The sequence below is a fragment of the Podarcis pityusensis genome (genome assembly GCF_964106645.2).
Source record: "Podarcis pityusensis genome assembly, chromosome: 12".
NCBI lineage: Eukaryota > Metazoa > Chordata > Lepidosauria > Squamata > Lacertidae > Podarcis > Podarcis pityusensis.
Window position 1 is genome coordinate 35,884,426 of NC_138037.1, and position 20,670 is coordinate 35,905,095.

At 42.7% G+C, this 20,670-nt stretch overlaps 1 protein-coding gene across 9 annotated transcripts in view; it reads right to left on the reverse strand.

The window, feature by feature from the left end:
• OSBPL3 (oxysterol binding protein like 3) overlaps positions 1-20,670 on the reverse strand; it is a 104,728-nt gene that overhangs the window by 32,351 nt on the left and 51,707 nt on the right. For 6 of the 9 annotated variants that reach the window (XM_080974651.1, XM_080974649.1, XM_080974655.1 and 3 more), the window contains 9 exons: positions 11,952-12,068; positions 11,740-11,793; positions 11,423-11,536; positions 9,295-9,468; positions 8,027-8,153; positions 5,296-5,399; positions 5,091-5,183; positions 3,518-3,616; positions 2,183-2,339 (listed from right to left, as the gene is read on the reverse strand). In XM_080974651.1, coding sequence (XP_080830777.1) covers positions 2,183-2,339; positions 3,518-3,616; positions 5,091-5,183; positions 5,296-5,399; positions 8,027-8,153; positions 9,295-9,468; positions 11,423-11,536; positions 11,740-11,793; positions 11,952-12,068 — 1,039 coding nt within the window. Of the gene's footprint in view, positions 1-2,182; positions 2,340-3,517; positions 3,617-5,090; positions 5,184-5,295; positions 5,400-8,026; positions 8,154-9,294; positions 9,469-11,422; positions 11,537-11,739; positions 11,794-11,951; positions 12,069-14,848; positions 14,871-20,670 lie in introns of those variants that run through there. The other 3 variants (XM_080974654.1, XM_080974657.1, XM_080974656.1) reach the window with 2 other exon arrangements.

Here is a 20,670-nt window from a genome sequence, read left to right on the forward strand (position 1 = left end):
TTCTGGGCTTGTTTGCAAGGCTTCTCTACTGATCTAATAACTTTTGTATCTGTATTTGGCACTATATTTGGAGTTATCCCACTCTATCCTCTGTGGGATAGAGTTAAGCTGAGATATCGCAGCCGAGTGGGGATTGGAGCCTAGGTCCAACACGAACTGCTGCACCAGGCTGCTTCTCAGCAATATAAAAAGCCTTCCTTTTCTAAACAACAGAATACAAATGAACAGCAAGTAAGGAATGCAAAGCTCAGGGTTAGGTTAGTTATTTTCATGTTATGTACATCTGCAGCCTTGAGCAAAAAATAACTTGACATGTTATCACTGCAAGATACCAGGAAATATGTAACACCAGCTAATGGTGGGCCTGCGTGACGTAACTACCCACTGCTTAATTGTAACCTCGTCATTGGGCACTTTTCCCAGCTGAAGTCAATGTTCAAAGTCACCATGTAATGACAGCTACAGGGCTCTAGGTCACAGTTTCAGTCCTTATATGAATGTGTTAACCTGAATCCTTTGTAAGAGGGACAGACTACAAAGGTATACTAACGACGATACAGGGAGGGATGGCAGCAGGAGGAACCAAGATACCTCTGAGGCATGGCTTCTCTGGGTGCATAATGAAGTATTTCATCATTATCCTGATGACAAGTAAAGGTAAAGGACCCCTGGACGGTTAAGTCCAGCCAAAGGCGACTATGAGGTGCGACAATCATTTCGCTTTCAGGCCGAGGGAGCCGGCGTTTGTCCACAGACAGCTTTCTGAGTCATGTGGCCAACATGATTAAACCGCTTCTGGCGCAACGGAACACCATGACAGAAACTAGAGCGCACAGAAACGCCGTTTACCTTCCTGCCACAGTGGTACCTATTTTTCTACTTGCACTGGCGTGCTTTCAAACTTCTAGGTTGGCAGGAGCTGGGACAGAGCAATGGGAGCTCACTCCGTTGCGAGGATTTGAACCACCAACCTTCCAATCGGCAAGCCCGAGAGGCTCAGTGGTTTAGACCACAGCGCCACCCATGTTCCCCTATGCCGGGATAGCTCAATTGGTAGAGCATGAGACTCTCAATCTCTAGGTGGTGGTTTTGAGTCCCATGTTGGGGGGAAATATTCCTGCACTGCAGGGGGTTGGACTTGATGATCCTTGGGGGTCCCTTCCAACTCTACAGTTCTGTGATTCTGCACAAACACAGCTTCACCACCTAACCCTGAGCAAAGACTGAACTAAATAATGGATTTAATCATACAAAGCAACATGGGGATTTAAAGCAGCTTCAAAAAGCCAGAGTTTTACCTACAAAAAGATGGTGTGAGGTGGAAAAGGTCGCGGAATATTTTCTGTGATTAATGAAATGGTGTTGTTTTTTTTAAAATCCTTTTTATAAAAGACTTGAATAATTATCTCTGTCATTTCCAAGGTTCCCTTTCCCTTTTCAACTAGAACACTGTTAAAATGAATACAGATGGTACGATTTAGCAGACATACTAATAACGTGTGAGCTGCTGGTTTATTTATTAATCTCGCAAAAGGGCTGACTAGTGCCAGCTTGAGCTGGCCTCATAGCGCCTTAAAATGATTTCCCCCCCTCTCTTCGGCATCCACTAAAAATAGGTTACTACCATAGCAACCCCCTTACATCACAAATGCCAACTCTAAAATTCAGGAAGCTACGTTCAACATCTGTACACATAAACCAGATGCAATATGCAGCTGCATTTTCAGATAAAGGCTTTCACAACTGCTCTTCAGGCTAGAAGATTCCCTAGACTTACATAAACAGTTCAAAAATGGATTAGATTGCCACAAATGTTCATGAGGGGTGTTGGATGAAGGCCAGCTTCAGAGAATTATGATGAATGGGGAGGATTTGCAAAATGGACCTGAGTGTTCTTTTCTAGATGCCTCCTTAATATGTGCGCATACATAAAGTTATGCATTAATTCAGATAAGGCTGAAAGAAACAATAATTAGTGTGGTGGTTCAAGCTGTTCAAAAGAAGGTCCAAAGCTCAAATCACAATTCCATACTTCGATAACACTTTCATTGTGCAAGAGGCATTTTAAAAGCAACTGAATTCTTACAACATTAACTGCACATCACTTTTTTACTGGATTTCTCACAAACCCCACCTCTAACTTCCACGTTGTTGGGTTTTTAAAAAAAATTGTCCCATTTACCTTTGTGTGCTATGTGACACAAGTCCTCTTGCATTTTAGAGAATTCCGATGTTGTTTCGGAACCATTAGAGTAAATTTTCTCTTCGCCAAAATCTAATGTGGATAAATTGGGGTTGGAAGCGTGCAGTCTCAATGGAGCAGAAAGAACAGTTGGTACCTATAAGCAACACACACCGGCGGTGCGATATTAGTACAAAAGGTTCCAGGTTGCCAGCAACTTACATTCAAGATTCAGAAAGGAAGGGAAAGACATTGATCTGAAGCAGATCATTGCCACTTGCAAACCAGAAGAACCCCCCGTACCCTACTGCACCCACATTTTACGCCACAGATTTGTCCATGTAGCTTACCCAAACCCTTAGTTAAAGGTTTTGAAGTTTCGCTTGAGCATTTCAAGTGGTGCTCTTCATCTCTGCACCTTCCGCATTGAAGCTTTCCTTCCTGCTGTTTCTCTTCTCACTTCAGATTGCTCAGAAAATCGATGCTGAGCTACTCTCTTCCCATTAAGTTATCCCCTCTATCCTGAACCTTCTGCTCCAGTTTCCTTCCCTAGACCTCACCCTGAAAACTCTCCTGCTCCCTATTCACAATTATAGTTCCTTCACTTGCTCACTCTAGTCTACCCAGAGTCATTTGCCAACAATTTCCTTCTGCCTCCTTCGCCTGGGAACTTCCTTATTCCTTGAACACCATCACTTTCTCCTCCCTCAATACCCACATTTTCAAGCAAAACCATGGTTGAACAATCCCAGTATCACTGGGAACGACGGCTATACCACGCCTCGCTTTCCCCTTTACTTAACCTCACTACTTATTTACCACCCCTTGAGCTCTTCCTTCCCTTCTCCTTATTTCTTGATTTAACAAAATTTATTCCCCACTTCACAAGCAGATGCCCACAGCAGCTTACAATTGAAACATGAAATGCCAAGCCATGTGCTTGGGCCTAATGCGATCCTTTCTATGTTCTTTACAGACTCTTTGCAAAAGAACCCCATGAAAGCCCAAATGTTATATTCTTAGCAAAAACAACATTAAATAAATGTAAGTACTGTGGGATTTGCTTGTGCATGGGAGGGGGGGGACCTGAGGTTAATTTGAGGCCATGCCAATACCCATCACAAATGTCAATTAACTCGTGGTTAAAAGGTGATTACAGAGTACACCATTCAACTCTCTTTTCTGGTCCAGGATTCAATCCTCCCCTCCTCTGTCAATCTATGCAACCCCCCCCCCCCCCAGTTCAACTGTCTCCTTTCCTAGCTTTATTCAAGCTTCCTGCTCTCTTTCAGAAAGTCCCCACCTAAGCTGCGGAGGAAGTTGTCAATCACTCACCTGAAAGGATGTGCTCATGCTCCTCATTAAATGCCTTGCTGAATTCAGAGGATTGGAGGTATGGGGAAGGAAAAGGTAAGGGGTGGTGGGATTGCTAGGCTGGAGTACGGACATGGCAGAAAGCGCATTGGCCAGTATATTAGGGGGGTGGTATTTGACCGGTCAAGAACATAAAAAAAATGAAACAAAAACATAAAACTTGGTCAATTGACTGGCCAAATAATAGACAAGCATTTAAACACGTATGCTATAAAGAGAATTTGCTAGTTGCCCAAAGAACTAGGGGACCTCCCAGAAGCTTTATAGAGCACTATGAAAGAACACTCGAAGCCCTTCCTCCCCACAGGAAATGCAAACAATTCAAAGGAATAATGGCTTATGAAACTGATGGACTAGGCTGAAACGGCGAAATTAACTGCCAAACTAAGAGGACATCATGACTAAGGAGGAATTGGGACTATCTATCAAAGTATCACCCAGACATGAAGTTGCAGGCAGGATTTGAAATATAAGCAGTGGATTCTCGAAAGACCTAATGATAGTGAAGTTTAGATAATAAAAACAGATCTATTGTTGTGCAATGGTGTGGGTCTGGTCCCACCTGCTACTGGAATGTCCTCTTCCCCCAACAGACTGCCATGGGGTGATGAGGATCTTGGCCTGAAAAGGTTTCTTCATCCCTATGCTACAGGGTCAGTTTCTGGCTAGCCGGTAAGCTTAGACCAGTGTCTCTTCCATGAGGACAGTTTGTGTATGTTTCCTTGATGCTTCCCATCCTGAAGCATGAGTTCCTGTTCAAATATGGCTGTGGTTACAATATGTGACTAGTAGGAGAAGCTCGCTCATGCTGCTCAAAAGTGAGGGAGAAGGCAGGAAGTCAAGGAATAGTTGTTCCAAAAAGTGAGGAGTGGACTCGCATGAGCAGCCCTGATTCCTTCAGGGCTCCACAGCAAGGGACTCTCACTGTTTGTATTGCTGTCAGATGACACTGGGATGCAACAGAAAGCTGTTAGTCACTCAGGGTGCTCCTAACATGTTTGACTGCAGCCAATTAATCGTATTTGACCAATCAATTGACCAGCATGACAACCCTACCCTCATCTGCGTCAGACCCATACTAGCCTAGTTCCCCTACCCCAAAATGAAAACAGCTTTCTAAGGCTTAAGAAACCACAACCAGATATTCTTTAATGGGAAATGCTTGGCATTGGCGTGAGATACTATGCATGCAAATTGTGTACTCTTACGACTGCACTACCCCTTTCACCCTTCTGCAGCCCCCTGTAAACTCAGCAACCCAAATAAATGTGCATTCTCCAGATGGATGGAGCCAATCTTGGATATAAATGTTATTTATTATGCTGTCAAAAGTTCAGCGAACGAAAGGCTCAATAGATTAGTGAATGCAGCACCCTCTGCTTATATCACACCAGCAGAACGGAATCACCATCTGTCACCGAGAGCAATTACTAAGACCATCAATTATATTGGAGAAAATGAGTTTTCACCAGATCATCCACACTACATTTTTAGGATAAGCCTGGAAGGGGATGGGTGAAGAGAGGCTGGTTACCTGCAACATTCCTTTTGCATCTTTACTAAGACCTCGGGAACGCCACCTCCTGTGTGTTCTTTTTTCCTTTTTAGGACTTTCAAAGGGGATGCCCTTTAGAACAGCACACGGGAAAGAGAAGAACGGCATTTATCACAAATCTAGGAAGAAAGCTGACACGAGCTAGCAGCATGACCGAACAGAGGTAGCAATTTCCACAACTAACCTGCATGGCATTTATGGCGGGTGCTGAGTATGTCCTGTGGAGAACTTCCATGCTTTGCAGAAGCTGGCTCATTTCCAGCAGATAGTTATGACAGTGGGAGAGGTCTGTTGGGAAGAAAGAAACGATTTTCAGTGCTTTGTAAAAGAGGGGGGAGGGGAGAGGGAGGAAGAGGTTACCTACCCCTCCATTTATCTAGTGTATGCACAAAGTATCTTTCAGCAGAACTCTAATGGTAACTGATTACTAGGTAATTCAGAAGATTATGAGGGATGTGTCTGGCTGTCAGTTACATTCTGATTCTGTGGTTACTCGCCCAGGATTTGTTGAAACAGCTATTAAGAGTGAAGCTTACGAATAGGCGGGTTGGATTTTAGCACACACAAAGCAGTGGAGAAAAAACGTACCACCTATGAAATATATGATCCATGTTTAAAAGGGCTGTGTCAGCGGTCTGCGTTCAGGGGAGGGGGGAGAGACAGGAACGTACAGACAGCCTCCTCCTCTGTTGAGCAGCTGCACTTCGTCAGAGTCTGGGGAGGGGGAGCCTTCAGGAGACACGGACGACAAAAGGGGGGGACGAGGCAAAGGCTCAGTCAGGCGGAGGGACACTACTCCCAGGGAAGTGGATGTGCCTCTTCTGTCGCATAGTTTTCGCCAGGGAATTTCACGTAAGGAAAAGAGGAGGTTTTCCCGGGCTTTTATGCTGGAGGGCAAACAGGAAGAAGGCACTTCCGGAATCTGTTAGCGATTAAGGCAGACATGGTTTTTGGACTTCTGCACTGTTCATAAGTTTTGCACTCAATAAAACCTGTAAAGACAGGCCGGAGTCCTGGCTGTTATCTTTGTGAGCAACCACACTCTCACCTCACAGGTTGCATTAAGGTTTCCAGGGAGAAAAGGGTTTAAGCAGCATCTTTGAGCATAAGGTCATAGAGTTGGAAGGGATCCCCCCCTAGTCCAACCCCCTGAAAGGCAGGAATCTCAGCTAAGCATGCCTGACAGATGGCCATCCAACCTCTACTTTAAAACCTTCAAGGAAGGAGAGTCCACCGCCTTCAGAGGGAGTCCTGGCCCTCCTTTATTCCATTTCTTTAGGCTAATAGCACCATAAAGCATTATTCGCCTTGTAATTATTAGCTTCCTTGAGGGACTGGATGAGATTGTCTAATTCTTAATACACAGCTAAGTTAGCACTCTCTTACAAGAATGTGACTTGAAACAGCCCTATCAAAAACCGAAGCAGTAAAACTGAGTGACGTGTAAACAAGACTGGAGAAGATGTTCCACATAAACTAGGCTCTGGGGGCTAGTCTTTCTTGAACGGTTGGATTTCTCCCTCCCTCTCCATCCACACCAAAAACCCCCCAAACAAACCCATACACACTCCATTAGAAAACAGAGGCTAGGAGAAAAAGGTATTTTAAAGGTAGCTCACATGCCTGACCCAGTTGCTTTCTCAAGGAGAGCTCCTGGGAGAGTTTTGGGTAGGAAAGCAGAGAGGAACACAAGAACAGAAGATGCCAGTATGCTGGCAGTACTCAGAAGCGAGGAAGACCCCAGTCACAGGAAGGAAAATGGAGTATACCCCAAAGTACATAGGAAAAGGATTTATTAGGCTCAATGTGTTTTGGAACAAATCTTTTTTTCAGGGGCATTCTAATCGTCCTCCATCTGTTCTTCTCAAACCAAGGAAGGGCTGTGGCTCCGTGGCTTGACTCACTAGAAGGCTGCTGCCTATGTTCCTAATCTGCTCTGAAACCAAGTTTCAGTTCCTATGCACCTGCACGTCCTCTCTGCCTTTCTCCCCATGCTGAGAGTACTCAACCGCACGTTCCTCATTCCTTCCTAGCCTAAAAAGGACACTAGCAGCAAACAGAGCTTGTTTGTTTTTTAAAAAAGAAGTTTCACAGTGAGGAGTCCTGCAGCTGGGGTGAGCAGGAGCATAATGCTAGGACAATGATTTACACCCGGGTCGGGGAACCTCTTGCCCTGCAGTTCTCACCAACCCTGATCATTAGCTATGCTGCCTAACTTATGTTTTGTAACACCTCTGACAATATCACCTTTAGCCCAAGGAACTCCAGCCCAAAGGCTGTAAAGGAACCAACCCCCCACCCCCATTTTCATTCCCAGGGGGTGCACACACACCCACACGCTTTACACATCTTTCCACCACCCATCTATGTCCCACCTAGGAACAAGTTATTTCAAACTCTCCATTTGAACTTCAGTCACCTGTTATTTGGAGTCCAGTCCTTTTTAGAGGCTGAAGCAATTGACAAGGCAGGTGATAGGCTCTTGAAATGGAGAGAAGAAGAGTTTGGATTTGATATCCCGCCTTTCACTCCCCTTCAGGAGTCTCAAAGCGGCTAACATTCTCCTTTCCCTTCCTCCCCCACAAGAAACACTCTGTGAGGTGAGTGAGGCTGAGAGACTTCAAAGAAGTGTGACTAGCCCAAGGTCACCCAGCAGCTGCATGTGGAGGAGCGGAGACGCAAACCCGGTCCCCCAGATTACGAGACTACCGCTCTTAACCACTACACCACACTGGCTCTCAGAGGAGGAGAAGTAACCCTAACTTCAGAGTCACATGGTCTATTATCAACGCTTGCTTTAAAAATTGCTTTCCGAGACTTTAAGGCAGATGTTGCATCAGGACAGAGAACCATGAAGAACGTCCTGCAAACGCTAAGTAACTTAGAAGACTTAATTTCTACTAGAGAAAAGTTACCTTTTGAACATCTTTCCATATCCTCCGAAGACTGCAGCCAAGGTGGGATCCTTGAGTCATTGTTTGAGCAGGAGAATGACAAACTACTTCCAGTCTGCAATGAATTCTGCTGAGTCATGCTGCCTCGCTGTTGCGTGGAAACAGGATTACATCATCAATAAAAAATATTCCAGTAAGGGGAGAAATACTTTGCATGGTTTGTTACGGTGAATGACACTTAAAAGCAAGTACAGATATTTAACTTCAGGCGTGAAAGGCTTTGCAAAAGCAATTTCCCCAAATATTAAAGCAGGAATGGGAAACCTGGGGCGGGGGCTGATGGGAGTTGGAGTCCAACACCTGGGCAGCCACAGGTTCTCCATCCCTGAAGTAAAACTCAACCTGCACCACTGCTAGTCTGCAGGTTGGCTGAAAGATAAAGTACACTCAGAGGCCCTGTCCCACTAAAATTACTGAATTTCAAGCTAAATTCTTACATACTAATAAAGACCCATTAATGCTGTCAGTTCCACAAGCCAAAAATGCAAATACTTCCCAACTGCTTCACCACTGACATTTCCTGTCAATGGCCATCAGGCTATTACGGACATTTGGGCAAAGAAAATCCATGGTCTGTCAGGAAGTCAACTGGACAGCCCTGGTGAAGACAGTTTCTCTACCTAAATGACCAGGTTGTTGCCAGGAACAACAGGAAGTGAGGAAAGTGAACAAGAATGAGATGGGCTATAGTGCACTTTGTAGCCTACCAAACATCACAGAACAAGGCTAGCCAAATTGGTGTGTTCCAGATGTTCTGCACTCCAACTCTCATCAGTTTCAATCAGCTAGGACAATGGGAAGGGATGATGGGAGTTGTAGTCTGACAATATCTGAAGGGCACCATGTTGCTTATCCATATAAATACTCATCAGGTCACACAGCACATAAAGAGAGCATGAAAAGTGGCCCTTTCTTCAGTTAATGTAAACGTAAACTGTGCTGCTTAGTATCAATTGACTTGGATGAAGCTTTGTTTTGATTTCTTTACGTTTTATTTTGAAGCCACCAAATTCCCAAATCGTCACAAAACACTCAACTTTTGTTGACATTCATTCTTTACCTCCACTGGTACTGGAAAAAGAATGAGCACTACAGTGGTTTTTTGAAAGGAACATATTGTGTTTATTCCTCAAATATCAGCGCTATTCCTTGTTTTATTCTGCACACAGAGGTCAGACCAAATTAAGCCCCAAGGGAAGCCCATCATCTGTCATTCCTGCGGTTTCTACCTTTCTGCTTGCCGTGGATTCCAGAAAGCCAGTTACGGAGTCTGTAACAGAAGCTGATGCTGGAAAGAAATGGTTGTTGATGTCATGCGGAAACATGGAAATTTCATTTTGACGATACATTCTATGATGGCGTAGCTTTGCTACCCATTCATCAAAGACTTCCTGAGATTTTGCCTAGAGGAAAACAGAGGTTATAAAAACAAGAGTTATATTTTTCCACATTACTACTACCCAGCATAAGTGGGATGAAAGAGCTCATTTATCTCCCCTCAACTGGTTCAAAGTCCTTACTAAATGAATAATTCTGCAGTCCAGGACTGCTTTGCCACCTGGTAAACCTACATAGGAAGCAACCTGCTGGGCCACACCTAGCAAGGCCCAACTAGTCTAGCATTCTGTTCTCACAGTGGCCAGAACAGGACATGAGTGCAACACCAGTCTTCCTACACCACTCCTTTGAACTGAATGACAGAGGAGGTTTTGCTGCAGTAGATGGAAGGGAATTATCCTAGTGAGGTCCTGGTAACTTGTTTCTACTTCTCAGCCTAGTGATGCAGGGGATGCTGAGCTGCAGGAAGGATGAAAGGCAGCGAACACAGTGCTCTATGGTAGCAAACAGGGCCTGGCCCAGGCATCTACAAAACAAAGGGAAAGCTATAGGCTAAGTGTAAAAACCAAGGGGTGACACAGAGACCATGGGCAGCCTGTCCTGTTCCAAATAACCAATCAGACCAGCGAACCAAAGTTAAAGTAGCAACGGATTCTGCACAATAATACTCAGCTCCTATTGCATTTCTTTTTGAGTTTGCCGTATATGCAAGTTGTATTTTGTACTGATCAACACAAATTCTTTGAACCGAAGTTAGAGTCTGAAGTTCCCCGGCAGCAATTTGGATCCCAAGTCCAACTTAATTATATAAGTTTGTTGTTGTTGTTGTTTAGTCGTTTAGTCGTGTCCGACTCTTCGTGACCCCATGGACCAGAGCACGCCAGGCACTCCTATCTTCCACTGCCTCCCGCAGTTTGGTCAGACTCATGTTTATAATGATTTAAAACATATTAAATACATCACACTCTAGTCACGCATAAAACAAAAACAAATCAATGTCTGTCTTAAGGCAGAGTTTCTTATATGCACCCCCCATCAGCCAATTTTGTCTTCTATGGCTTGTGACTCAGTTGCGGCTCCACTTCAAATCATTATTCCTTTTCTGTGGGTTCATCTGGAGCCAACGCTAAATACAAATTCCAGCTTCAGGTTCTATCCCCCAGGGTTGTTCTGATCAAAAGGCTTTTAAGAAATACCCTACAGCTAAAAATTGATAACATAAAGTTAAACTGTATATGTATCTTTGAAAGCAGAGTACTGAACACCATGGGAAAACAGCAGTGGCAACTGCAGAAGCGTGATTTCCCTTAGCTACACACATATTACTGACAGGCAAAAGAGGTTCTAGTTCACTCAGTCCAATCACCCCTCCGAAGATTAAAAGCAGATCTTGTGTAACTCTGATTTTCTGACGCACCGTGCTGCAGCAGACTACACTATGCCCATATCCTTTGATATATAACATCCTTTGATATTAACATGCAAAATCACGATCGTTCACACTAAAAAGCATATAATAAGCTTTAGCCTATTAATAATATATCTTTGGCACTATTACATACTTAAAATGTATATTAAGCATCAAAACAATATTAAGTAGTTAAAACTATGCTGTTCTTCAAACTTTCTTCCCATGTGTGGGAATTCAAGTTAAACTATTGCTTTCAAATACAGATGGGTAGCCGTGTTGGTCTGCCATAGTCGAAATAAAAAAATTCCTTCCTGTAGCACCTTAAAGACCAACTAAGTTAGTTCTTGGTATAAGCTTTCGTGTGCATGCACACTTCTTCAGATACACGCTTTCAAAGCCATATACGACACCTTCGGTTCAAGCTTAGAGTAAGATATGACCTTGCAGCAAGTTGAGAGTAAGATTGCATTTTAAGTGAACTGGGCAAAATAGGGCAAAATATAGCAAATTCAACAGGATTCTGGGGAAACAGATGGAGATCTCTAGGTTGAATGCAATCTTTTCCAGCACCAGAATGACACTCTGATATTACTTAACAACAGGATTACCTTTAAATGATAAATGTGCTCTTCTGTATCCAAATCTATACATTTTGTTGACTTCTTCACAGACATCACCGAAAGCCCAACGTCTATGCACCCATGCAGCTTCCCTCGCGCTATCTGTCAAGAGTCATTAAAAATAACTATTTCAATTCAGGGAGAGGACAGCAAAAAAACCCCACAAAAAAAACCAGACTTTCAGGATTACCTCTTTCTGCCTACTGATATCCTTTCAAACAATCACTGATTTCTTTCACAAAAACCTAAGCAGACATCAAATTAATTCACGCAACGTTTGCACAATGTGTCTTTGAGGTACTTACGTCAGCTGGGCTCTTTGCATACTTCAAAATCCCTTTATCCAGAAAGAAGCATCTCTGTAATGCAGAGAAAACTCTTTTAGTCAGGAAGCGTAAGACAGTGCGACTGTTCCTTGAGGAGCTGTAATACTCCTTCACCCAGCCTTTCAACAAGGGCACCAGACTAAGTGACTTAAATGTTAATGGGAACAAACAACAATGACAGATGTCCTCACCTTGTGCCAACCTTTCAGAGGCCATTTCCTCTTTTTCAGCAGGTAGCCTTCCTGTTTCGGTGGTTCCTGCGTGTAATTCATGGCTCCCCGTAGTCCTTCTACAATTTCCCAGCTGTCCTGTTCAGAAACAAGGCCCAGAATATATAACAGTGTATTTTTTCTCCTTCGTCAAATGAGAGGACAGTGACAAAAGCAGCAACTTTAACATGCTAACAGCAGGCCAAAATCCCAACCAAGTAAATTTTATGTGAAAATAGTTTTGGAAAACTGCTACAATGATTTATATGGAAACTCAGCCAGGGGGACTCGTGGAAGTCACCCAACAATGTTAACAAAAGTGGAATTATTACAGTTAGGATAAATGTTTGTTTGTTTTTTGATGTTTTCTTTCTATTTGTTTGTTATAAATTTGGAAAACTAATAAAACAAATTTTGGAAAAAAAAATCCCAACCCAAGCAGACTGGGGTCACTTGGGTTTAAGATGGCTGCCCCACTGGGCTTCCAGATTGAGTGCAGCTAATTCAGTCTAAATGGGCTGTGAGCTGAACTGCCATTATGGACAGAATACTAAAAGGTGCATATAAATCCATTTGTTTGGAGCAGTCTTTGCCAACCTGGTGTTCTGAATTCCCATCTACCAGCATGCCAAGTAAATTAAACACTTTTTAATATGCAACAGCTGCATTCAGATGAAACAATAAACTATATTGAATGGTTATGGGAGCAAGTCTAAGTAAGCCTTGGAATAGGGCATGCCCCCTTCCTTTTACTCCTCAGGCACAACCAGGAGGGAAAGTTTGGAAGTTTTTGCTTCTGTTTTCACTTCTGCGCAGTTCAGTGAAATGTGAGAACTTGTGGGTCTTTCCGCACTTACTTTTTGTGGTGGTCTAGTTCAGGTATAGGCAAACTCGGCCCTCCGGATGTTTTGGGACTACAATTCTCATCATCCCTGCCCACTGATCCTGTTAGCTAGGGATCATGGGAGTTCTAGTCCCAAAACATCTGAAGGGCCGAGTTTGCCTATGCCTGGTCGAGTTGCTGTTTGGTCCAATGTTTTTAAGAGTGAATTTGTAGCCGATAGTCTGCACCTTTGGCCACATGTTGCTGTTATTAGAAAGGGACAAGTAAAGAATTTCTTTCTACAATAGTAGGTTGTACCTGAACTGAAAAAAGTTCTGTGGCTCCAGTCACACCTCTTATGTACTCTCATATTCCTCTGGTAGGTGTCAGAATTATGAACATGTCCAAGGAATATCACTTTTGTGGCTCTTTTTTTGTATTTAATTCACGGTGTTCTGGAATTCTAATAGTATAGCAGATAAGAGGAGGAACTATTGTGTCTGGTGAACCTAGTTATTGTGAGGAATATTGTCCGCAGCTAATTTTTGCTGTCATGGGCAAAACTCTGAATCATTATCACCATCTCAGTCTGCAATCTCTCTCCTCTGAACTGCGCTCGCAAACTGACAGCTTGCACCGTCATAAGGAAGTGGAGTGAAACAGATGTTTCACAAACCATGCTCACCAACCTTACCTCCACACAAAAACTGGGGCAATACTTGTACACAAATGGAAACTATTAAGAATTGTAGGTCAGAAGAAAAAAGTGGTCTTTGTTCCAGAACACTAGATGAATAATAATGTCATGTGGCAGTGTGCTAAAAAATCTGGAGAGAACAGAAATTATACCTCTATAACTGCAGAAAAACCCCTGTGTCTAATCTAGTTATGGTCTATTAAAACGGAAATTGTTTTAATGGACCATGATTAAGACTAACCATGGTTTGTCCAAATCCAGACATTCTCCAAGTTCATAATGGTAAACTGTGGTTTGTCAAAAAAAGAAGAAGCAAAAGCTTCTGATCTGCCTTACGTAGTTGTACCATAGAAAGAGAGCCTGCAACCCTAAAGCTCCCAGGCTCATTTCCATAATGAATGTACACAGACACAGTATCATGAAGTACATTAATACAGCAATACACAGGAATATTTTTAATGTTTTTATCAATACAACAACAATGATCATTGTATGCTCTCATGGTAGTGTGAATATTCCATACTAAACTACCTTTTGTAATCTCATCCGCTCCTACTATATGTGATATTTTGTGCCCAGAAGATCCTTGTAAATTTTTGAATGTTTATTACCCATTTCCCTTCCCCCATTTCTGAATAATGAAACAGAGATTTTAACAACAAAGCCTAAAATGCTCTGTTGCCTCAAATGAAATATGCATGCAGAAAAGTAACTGCTTATTCCACATTTTAGAGCTGCAAAACGCGTATGACAACATTCAGAGCCCAGATGAAACCCAACATATGAGAAAGCAATGAGCAACAGGAGTTACTGAACTGATCACATTTCAAATTGGCAACAAAGTTTGCGGAAATGTCAGTGGAATAACTCCTACAAGTTACAAATTAGTCATTTGAAACCATCTCAACCTGGGCAAACGGTCCATTTTAAAAATATCATTTATTTGCTGTAGTATTTTAACACTGCAAACCACTGTATATAAATGCATTAAGAAGTAGTAACAAAAGAATGTTAACATTAATTTCACAAGATAGGAGGGAACATATTCATCATGGAAAACAGGGACAAATCACTGAAAGTGGCTGGGAAACCGCAAGGCCAAAGGCAAATCCCCCTCGGCCACCTGTCCTTGCCTTCTTCAAAATTGTAATTTAATCTTGCAAAGGATTTGATAAAGTGAAATGAAATGGGACAAATGCTTTGTTTGGAGTTCATGAGTGTCAGAGAATCTCAGGCCTGAAGGCCCAGTCCCCACGAGAGAGGCAGATAGGCCTCCTGGAAGGGAGCTTCCTAGGATGGGTTAAAGGGGAGTAGGAAACATTTCCATTCCAGGAGCTGCCATGTATGAGGGACACAAACCTTTTAAAAGCCAGGAAGACCTCAACATTTTGAGCAACATGGGTTCCACTGTCTGAAGTCTAACCTTTTAACAATGCCTTTGAGAAACCCCTGTAATCTCACTAGGTTGCCTGGGCCAGCAGAACAGCCTGTGAGCAGCAAATTAAAAACAAAGAACAGCGAGAACGGCTTCGCATCCGAAACATGTTCTTGGAGGACTGTTTTCTCATTTTTGCGCTTTTATAGTCTGGCGCAGGTACCAGAGCACAAAACAGATCCTCACATCTTCTGTAGGGAATGGTGCATGTACACTTAAAATCAGGGCTTTCCTCAGCGAAATTGCAAAGAATGGCTTTGCGCGGGGGCGAAAGCAGCAATATAAATGCATGCATTTTCAACGGACAGGAGGGTATGGCTGTCAGATACCTGTGCCAGAAAACAAAATGAACGTGTGGGACGAGGCCCTCAGGAATAAATGGCTATAGTTCAGAGAGGGACGTTTTGGCTTCCCCATCCACTATTTTGCTGTGGAAGGAGGGAAAAGGGGGGGGGGGAGACTACAACTCAAGAGTCTTTGTGGATGCTTGAAGGTTCATATTTCATCAGATTTCCTGCCAATGAGCCTTTTCATTAAAACTGACAATACCTAATTAAAATGGGACTGAGGGGGCAGATTACCAATTCTCAGCAGACAAAAGGTATGGCGCCTGTCACTTGGAGCCTGAAGTATCAGTCATCACAGAGGCAAAAGATATCTAGGTGTCTGAAAACATGCGTTATATAGAGCAGAAGAGGACTATTATAAAAGTAGATCTGTCCTTTAATGAAAAAGAAAGAAAGAAAGAAAGAAAGAAAGAAAGAAAGAAAGTCACAAAACTAAGCTCCATTTCAGTTAAAGATAGAGTTGTTCTGCATGAAAGTACCGTATTTTTCGCTCTATAAGACGCAACAGACCACAAGACGCACCTAGTTTTTGGAGGAGGAAAACAAGAAAAAAAATATTCTGAATCTCAGAAGCCAAAACAGCAAGAGGGATCGCTGCGCAGTGAAAGCAGCAATCCCTCTTGCTGTTCTGGCTTCTGGGATAGCTGCGCAGCCTGCATTCGCTCCATAAGACACACACACATTTCCCCTTACTTTTTAGGAGGGAAAAAGTGAGTCTTATAGAGCAAAAAATACGGTATTCTCCTGAAACCTAAAATTCCGCAGTTAAAGACTGACTTCAGGCCAAATGATGCATGATCTTAACAGGGTAGTTCTATCCTTGAGTGCAAGATTTTGCACACACATATACAATGATTCCCTTTCTCACTAAGCATTTAAATCAGTGTCATATCATGTTAAACAATGCTCCCCCACCACAAAACATCATGGGAACAGAAATTTGTTAAGGATGATGTAAGTTGCAGGGAGACCTCTATTCCTCTCAGAGAGCTACAATTCCCACAGTAGTTTAAAAATCAATCCCTTTTCTGGGAGGACTCTGGCAACCAGCTCGCTGAAGGGAATAGAGGTCTCCTAACATTTTCCCACATAAATATATAATATTTAGACTAGGACCAGTTTACGAAACCTGTCATTACCTGTACAACAACTGAATACATTAAAAAGAGCACAATAGCACCAAATTGTTTGTTGTGGGAATAGAAGTGCTTCACTGTTTACATGGATTTCTCCGTTAAAATTAGCCAATATGATGCATTATAAATTGCCTCTTCAGATTTTGAGTTCAGCTACTAGCCGAGTGCCCCATACAATCGATTTAATCTCACGCTGAATACAATGGATCTAATTGCTGCTACTAGGCAGCAAGACTGTCGGAATATCTGCAGGTATTCCTGGCTCCTGGATGCAAGATAGTGGAAATGGTGCCACACATCCCAGCTGAAGGATCAGAAAATCAAAACCCTGTCATTAAAAATATTCATTTAGCAGCATGTGGGATTCTAGGACAACAAGTAAGGTTCATGAAATAGATACTAGCACTTCACGATGAGGATTTCAGTTCATGTCAGATTTCTGCCGGGAAAATTCTCATCTTGCAATATGCACATTCCAGACACATATCTAATCACAGCCCAACATTATACAACCTCTGGAAACGTCAGGCTGAAGCCCAGAGGAAAGTAAACATTGCTCCAGCCTTTCTTCTTTCAAATACCATAGCCTCTTCTTTGAAACACCAGGATCACCACCGGCCTTCTGCTCCCTTCACCATGCATATTTGATGTATTAGGAGACAGAACAGATACCATATGAATAATTCTATAATTGCAACACCCAGTCAGTCCAATGCTGGACCAGAATGACCAAACTGTATTGTTGTTATAAGGAAACACTACAAACTGTTGAAATTATTTCCTGCCATGAGACGAGTTGACGGCCCAAAAAGGTGATGGCCAGAAACTCAGATGGCTTTTAAAAGGATTGTACAAATTAATGGATAACACATCTATCAATGCTCTTTAGTCATTATAATTAAGGTGGAACGTTCCTGTACTGAAGGATGCTGGGAGCCAGCCCATTCCCCATATTATCTCCATCATGTCCTATGTGTTAGCTTATGTAGGCATTTAGCCATAGAGACAGAATGCTAGACAAGATGGATTGCTGGAGTGATCTAGTAAGACAATTATAGCCCATTTCTAAAAGCCCTGGATGCTAAAATGATATTAAATGCAAAAAGCTAGAAGCCACCCATTTTCCAATGCACAGTATGCATACTGTGTAGAAGCCATATCGAAAGAATGAAGCGATGAACCAGAATAACTATCAGACTGAAATTTGTTCTTATAGCTCCTTGAACGTACCAGATGACAGCGCCAGACTTCTGTCTAGAATAAAACGCAGTCTGTTGTAGTGAATATTTGCAAGGGCCAAAAATAGAAAGCATCTTTGCGGGGGAAAACAGGGTTTTACATCAGCAGCACCAACATTTGCTACGGTTCATAAAATTGGCACAAATGATTTTAAATTTAAAATTTCTTTTTTACTCCCACCAGAGCCATTGCTACACTTTCTCTTTGGTACCACACGTGACCCAAATATTCTCAATATTGTTCTTTTTTGTCATTAGTATACACTCTTAAGCATCTATGCCTGTAAGAACACTTACTTGGAACTCACTGGGATTTAGTTTTGAAGAAAAGGGCACAGGACTGATTTGCTACTTTTCATTCTGCAGCTTAGCAAAGTCACTGACTCTTAAATTCAGGATACAGGGGGAGTAGCAAATATTGCCTTGCATTAGTAGCTACTGTTACAGTGAACTACAATAAGGAAATGGAATCCACCGTCAGAGTCTTCCAAGTGATACAAAAAGTTTAGTCACCATGATGGGGGCAGAAGCCAGATTTGGTTTTATGAGTAGCCAAGGTGGAAGGGGGGGAAAGGTAATAAATGGGGACCCAAACAGTAATAATTCAAACAGGGTCTTGCTCCCTTCCAGTATCCTGCCAACAGTAATTCCTCCAATTCACATCTAGCACATTTCTGGAATATAAAAACATCAGCAGACAGCCACAATCCTTGAATGTTGCAAGGTAAGAATTCTCCCCAGACAAAACATCTAACACAATAAAGCTAAAGAGGTCTGCAAGTTAAGCTGAAATAAATCCCAGCGTAACCAGATGCGAATCCCCTGGGTTTCATATTTACAGTCCAGACAGCGTTCAAGTTCTACAAAAAATCTAAAGCAGATCGAGAGATACTCCAGTTACAAAAGATGAGGCTGCTGAAGAGGCCAGAGACTGTCTTGGCTCTGAGTCCTGGAAGACCTGCTCCCTGCCTTGCAGGCCTTTTCCCACCTGACCAGGGAGGGACTGACTCCAACTACAAAAGCTGAGGCTCCTTAACAGACCATTGGGCTATTGTTGCCATTATTGATATTAATTTTTTGTCTCTTTATTTTAGATCTTATGACTTATGTGGAAATGGTTCGATTTGGTTGTGCACTTTTTGAGGTTTGCATTTATTGTTTATGTCTAATTCCATGTTTTGTAGTACGTTGTAAGCCACCTTGAGCCTGGTTTTAACTTTGGAAAGGCGGCATACAAATAAAATGATTGCTTGCTTGCTTGTTTTGAGTGACAAGAAACAAACTCAGTAATTCACCTTCTATAGTAGGGGGGTGCATCTGTTTTGGATAAAGCCAAATACTGTACTGAAGAGGGTCATGTTGCAGGCATTTGGACTTCTGCTGAAGTGAAGCAGGTTGTATCTGAAGCAATCAGAAGCAAAGTGGGCCATGCCCAAAGCTTTGAATCAATTTCAGAACTTAGGATATTGGGCAGCTATCAAAACCCCAATATAGGAAGACATACATGGATGCATGCAATGAAGAGGGGGAAAACGGTTGCACCTAAACAAATGATTGTAGGGAAGCCCAACACACAACATGAACCCCACTGCCCAAGGATCCTTGCTGGGGAGTTAGCTTTCCCCAGCTACAGCAATTTACAGGGATGTAGCCTGTATTTGGGACGCGGGTGGCGCTGTGGTTTAAAGTGAGTCTTATAGAGCAAAAAAATACTGTAAGTAAGAAGGCAGGCAGGTGTAGGCTGGTTGAGGTTGGTAAGGCAGTGCCCCATTTATCTCAATTGGCCAGCCTCAATGGCTACTTGTCCATGGGCTTCTTCATTACAGACAACCACACTAAAATATGGATGTCTCCAGCAGAGACAGGCAGCATGGGGACCAGGAGTGCACCCCAACTCCCCAATAATCACGTGGTGCCCCCCTTCATCCAGACAACGTAGGAAGGTGGTTAATAAAGTGACCAAATCCAACCGCAGACAGATTGGGCTTCAGCCAAGGATAGATCCCACATCCTGGTTGCCCTGGCAACCCTAACAGCAAAGATATATGCTTGCGCTCAACCACTGGAAAGGGATGCCTCGAAACATAAACAAAATGTCTGCCCACTTCCTGTTATCCCTTGAAGCTGTTTATACAGTCTTCTTCCACATAATCTGATTTACTTAATCTGATCAGCGGCACAGACAGTGTGAAAAAGTGGGAAATGTTCCCAGACAACTTGGCCGGTTAATAAGAAAGCAGAAAGTCCGGCTAAAACCAGTATTTGTATGTGCTTGAAGGGGGGGGGGCGGCAACTACGCTAAATGGAACAGAAGAGGAAAAGTGCAACTCTTGCTAAATCTCTAAATATTCATAAATAAGGTGGGGTGGGCGGGTTCTTGCACTGATTTTGATTCAAAATTATATGCGTGTGTGTTTTTACTTTATAAACATTCAGAAATGTGTTTGAGAATCTCAGCTTTCACTTTAATATGAGATCTTTGTGCTCAGAATCTCCCTCTCTCTCTCTTTTAAGTAACAGATGCTGGGGGCAAACAAGAGTGAACTTATAAGCTTCCCAGAAGCATTTGGATGGCTAGCATTTAGAAACAAAACGCTGGATGATACAGATCTTTGGTTAATCCATCATACCTCTCCTCTTCTGCCTCTTTTGATTGTTAAAAAAGGTTCCAGTCCTTAGGATTGCAAGTGTGTGACCAAGTTCTGAACGTCCACTCAAGTGTGGATGTGTGGTAAAAGTGCCATGGATTTTAGCGGATCTTTACAACAAAAGCCAGTATCAACATGCTCTTGGTTTTCTAAAGGAATTTGCAAGGGCCATGATAATATGAAACCATATTATCTGGAACCTGCAGGAGAGAAGATTGCTTTTTGCACTAACTCAGGTCCTGCTTCCAGGTTTCCCACAGGAAACGGGTTGGTCACAGAGAAAACAGGATGCTGGACTAGATGTGCCACTGGCCTGATCCAGCACACTCTTATGTCCTTGCATAATCAACTTTCCTTATCTGGTCTGCAATTATCTA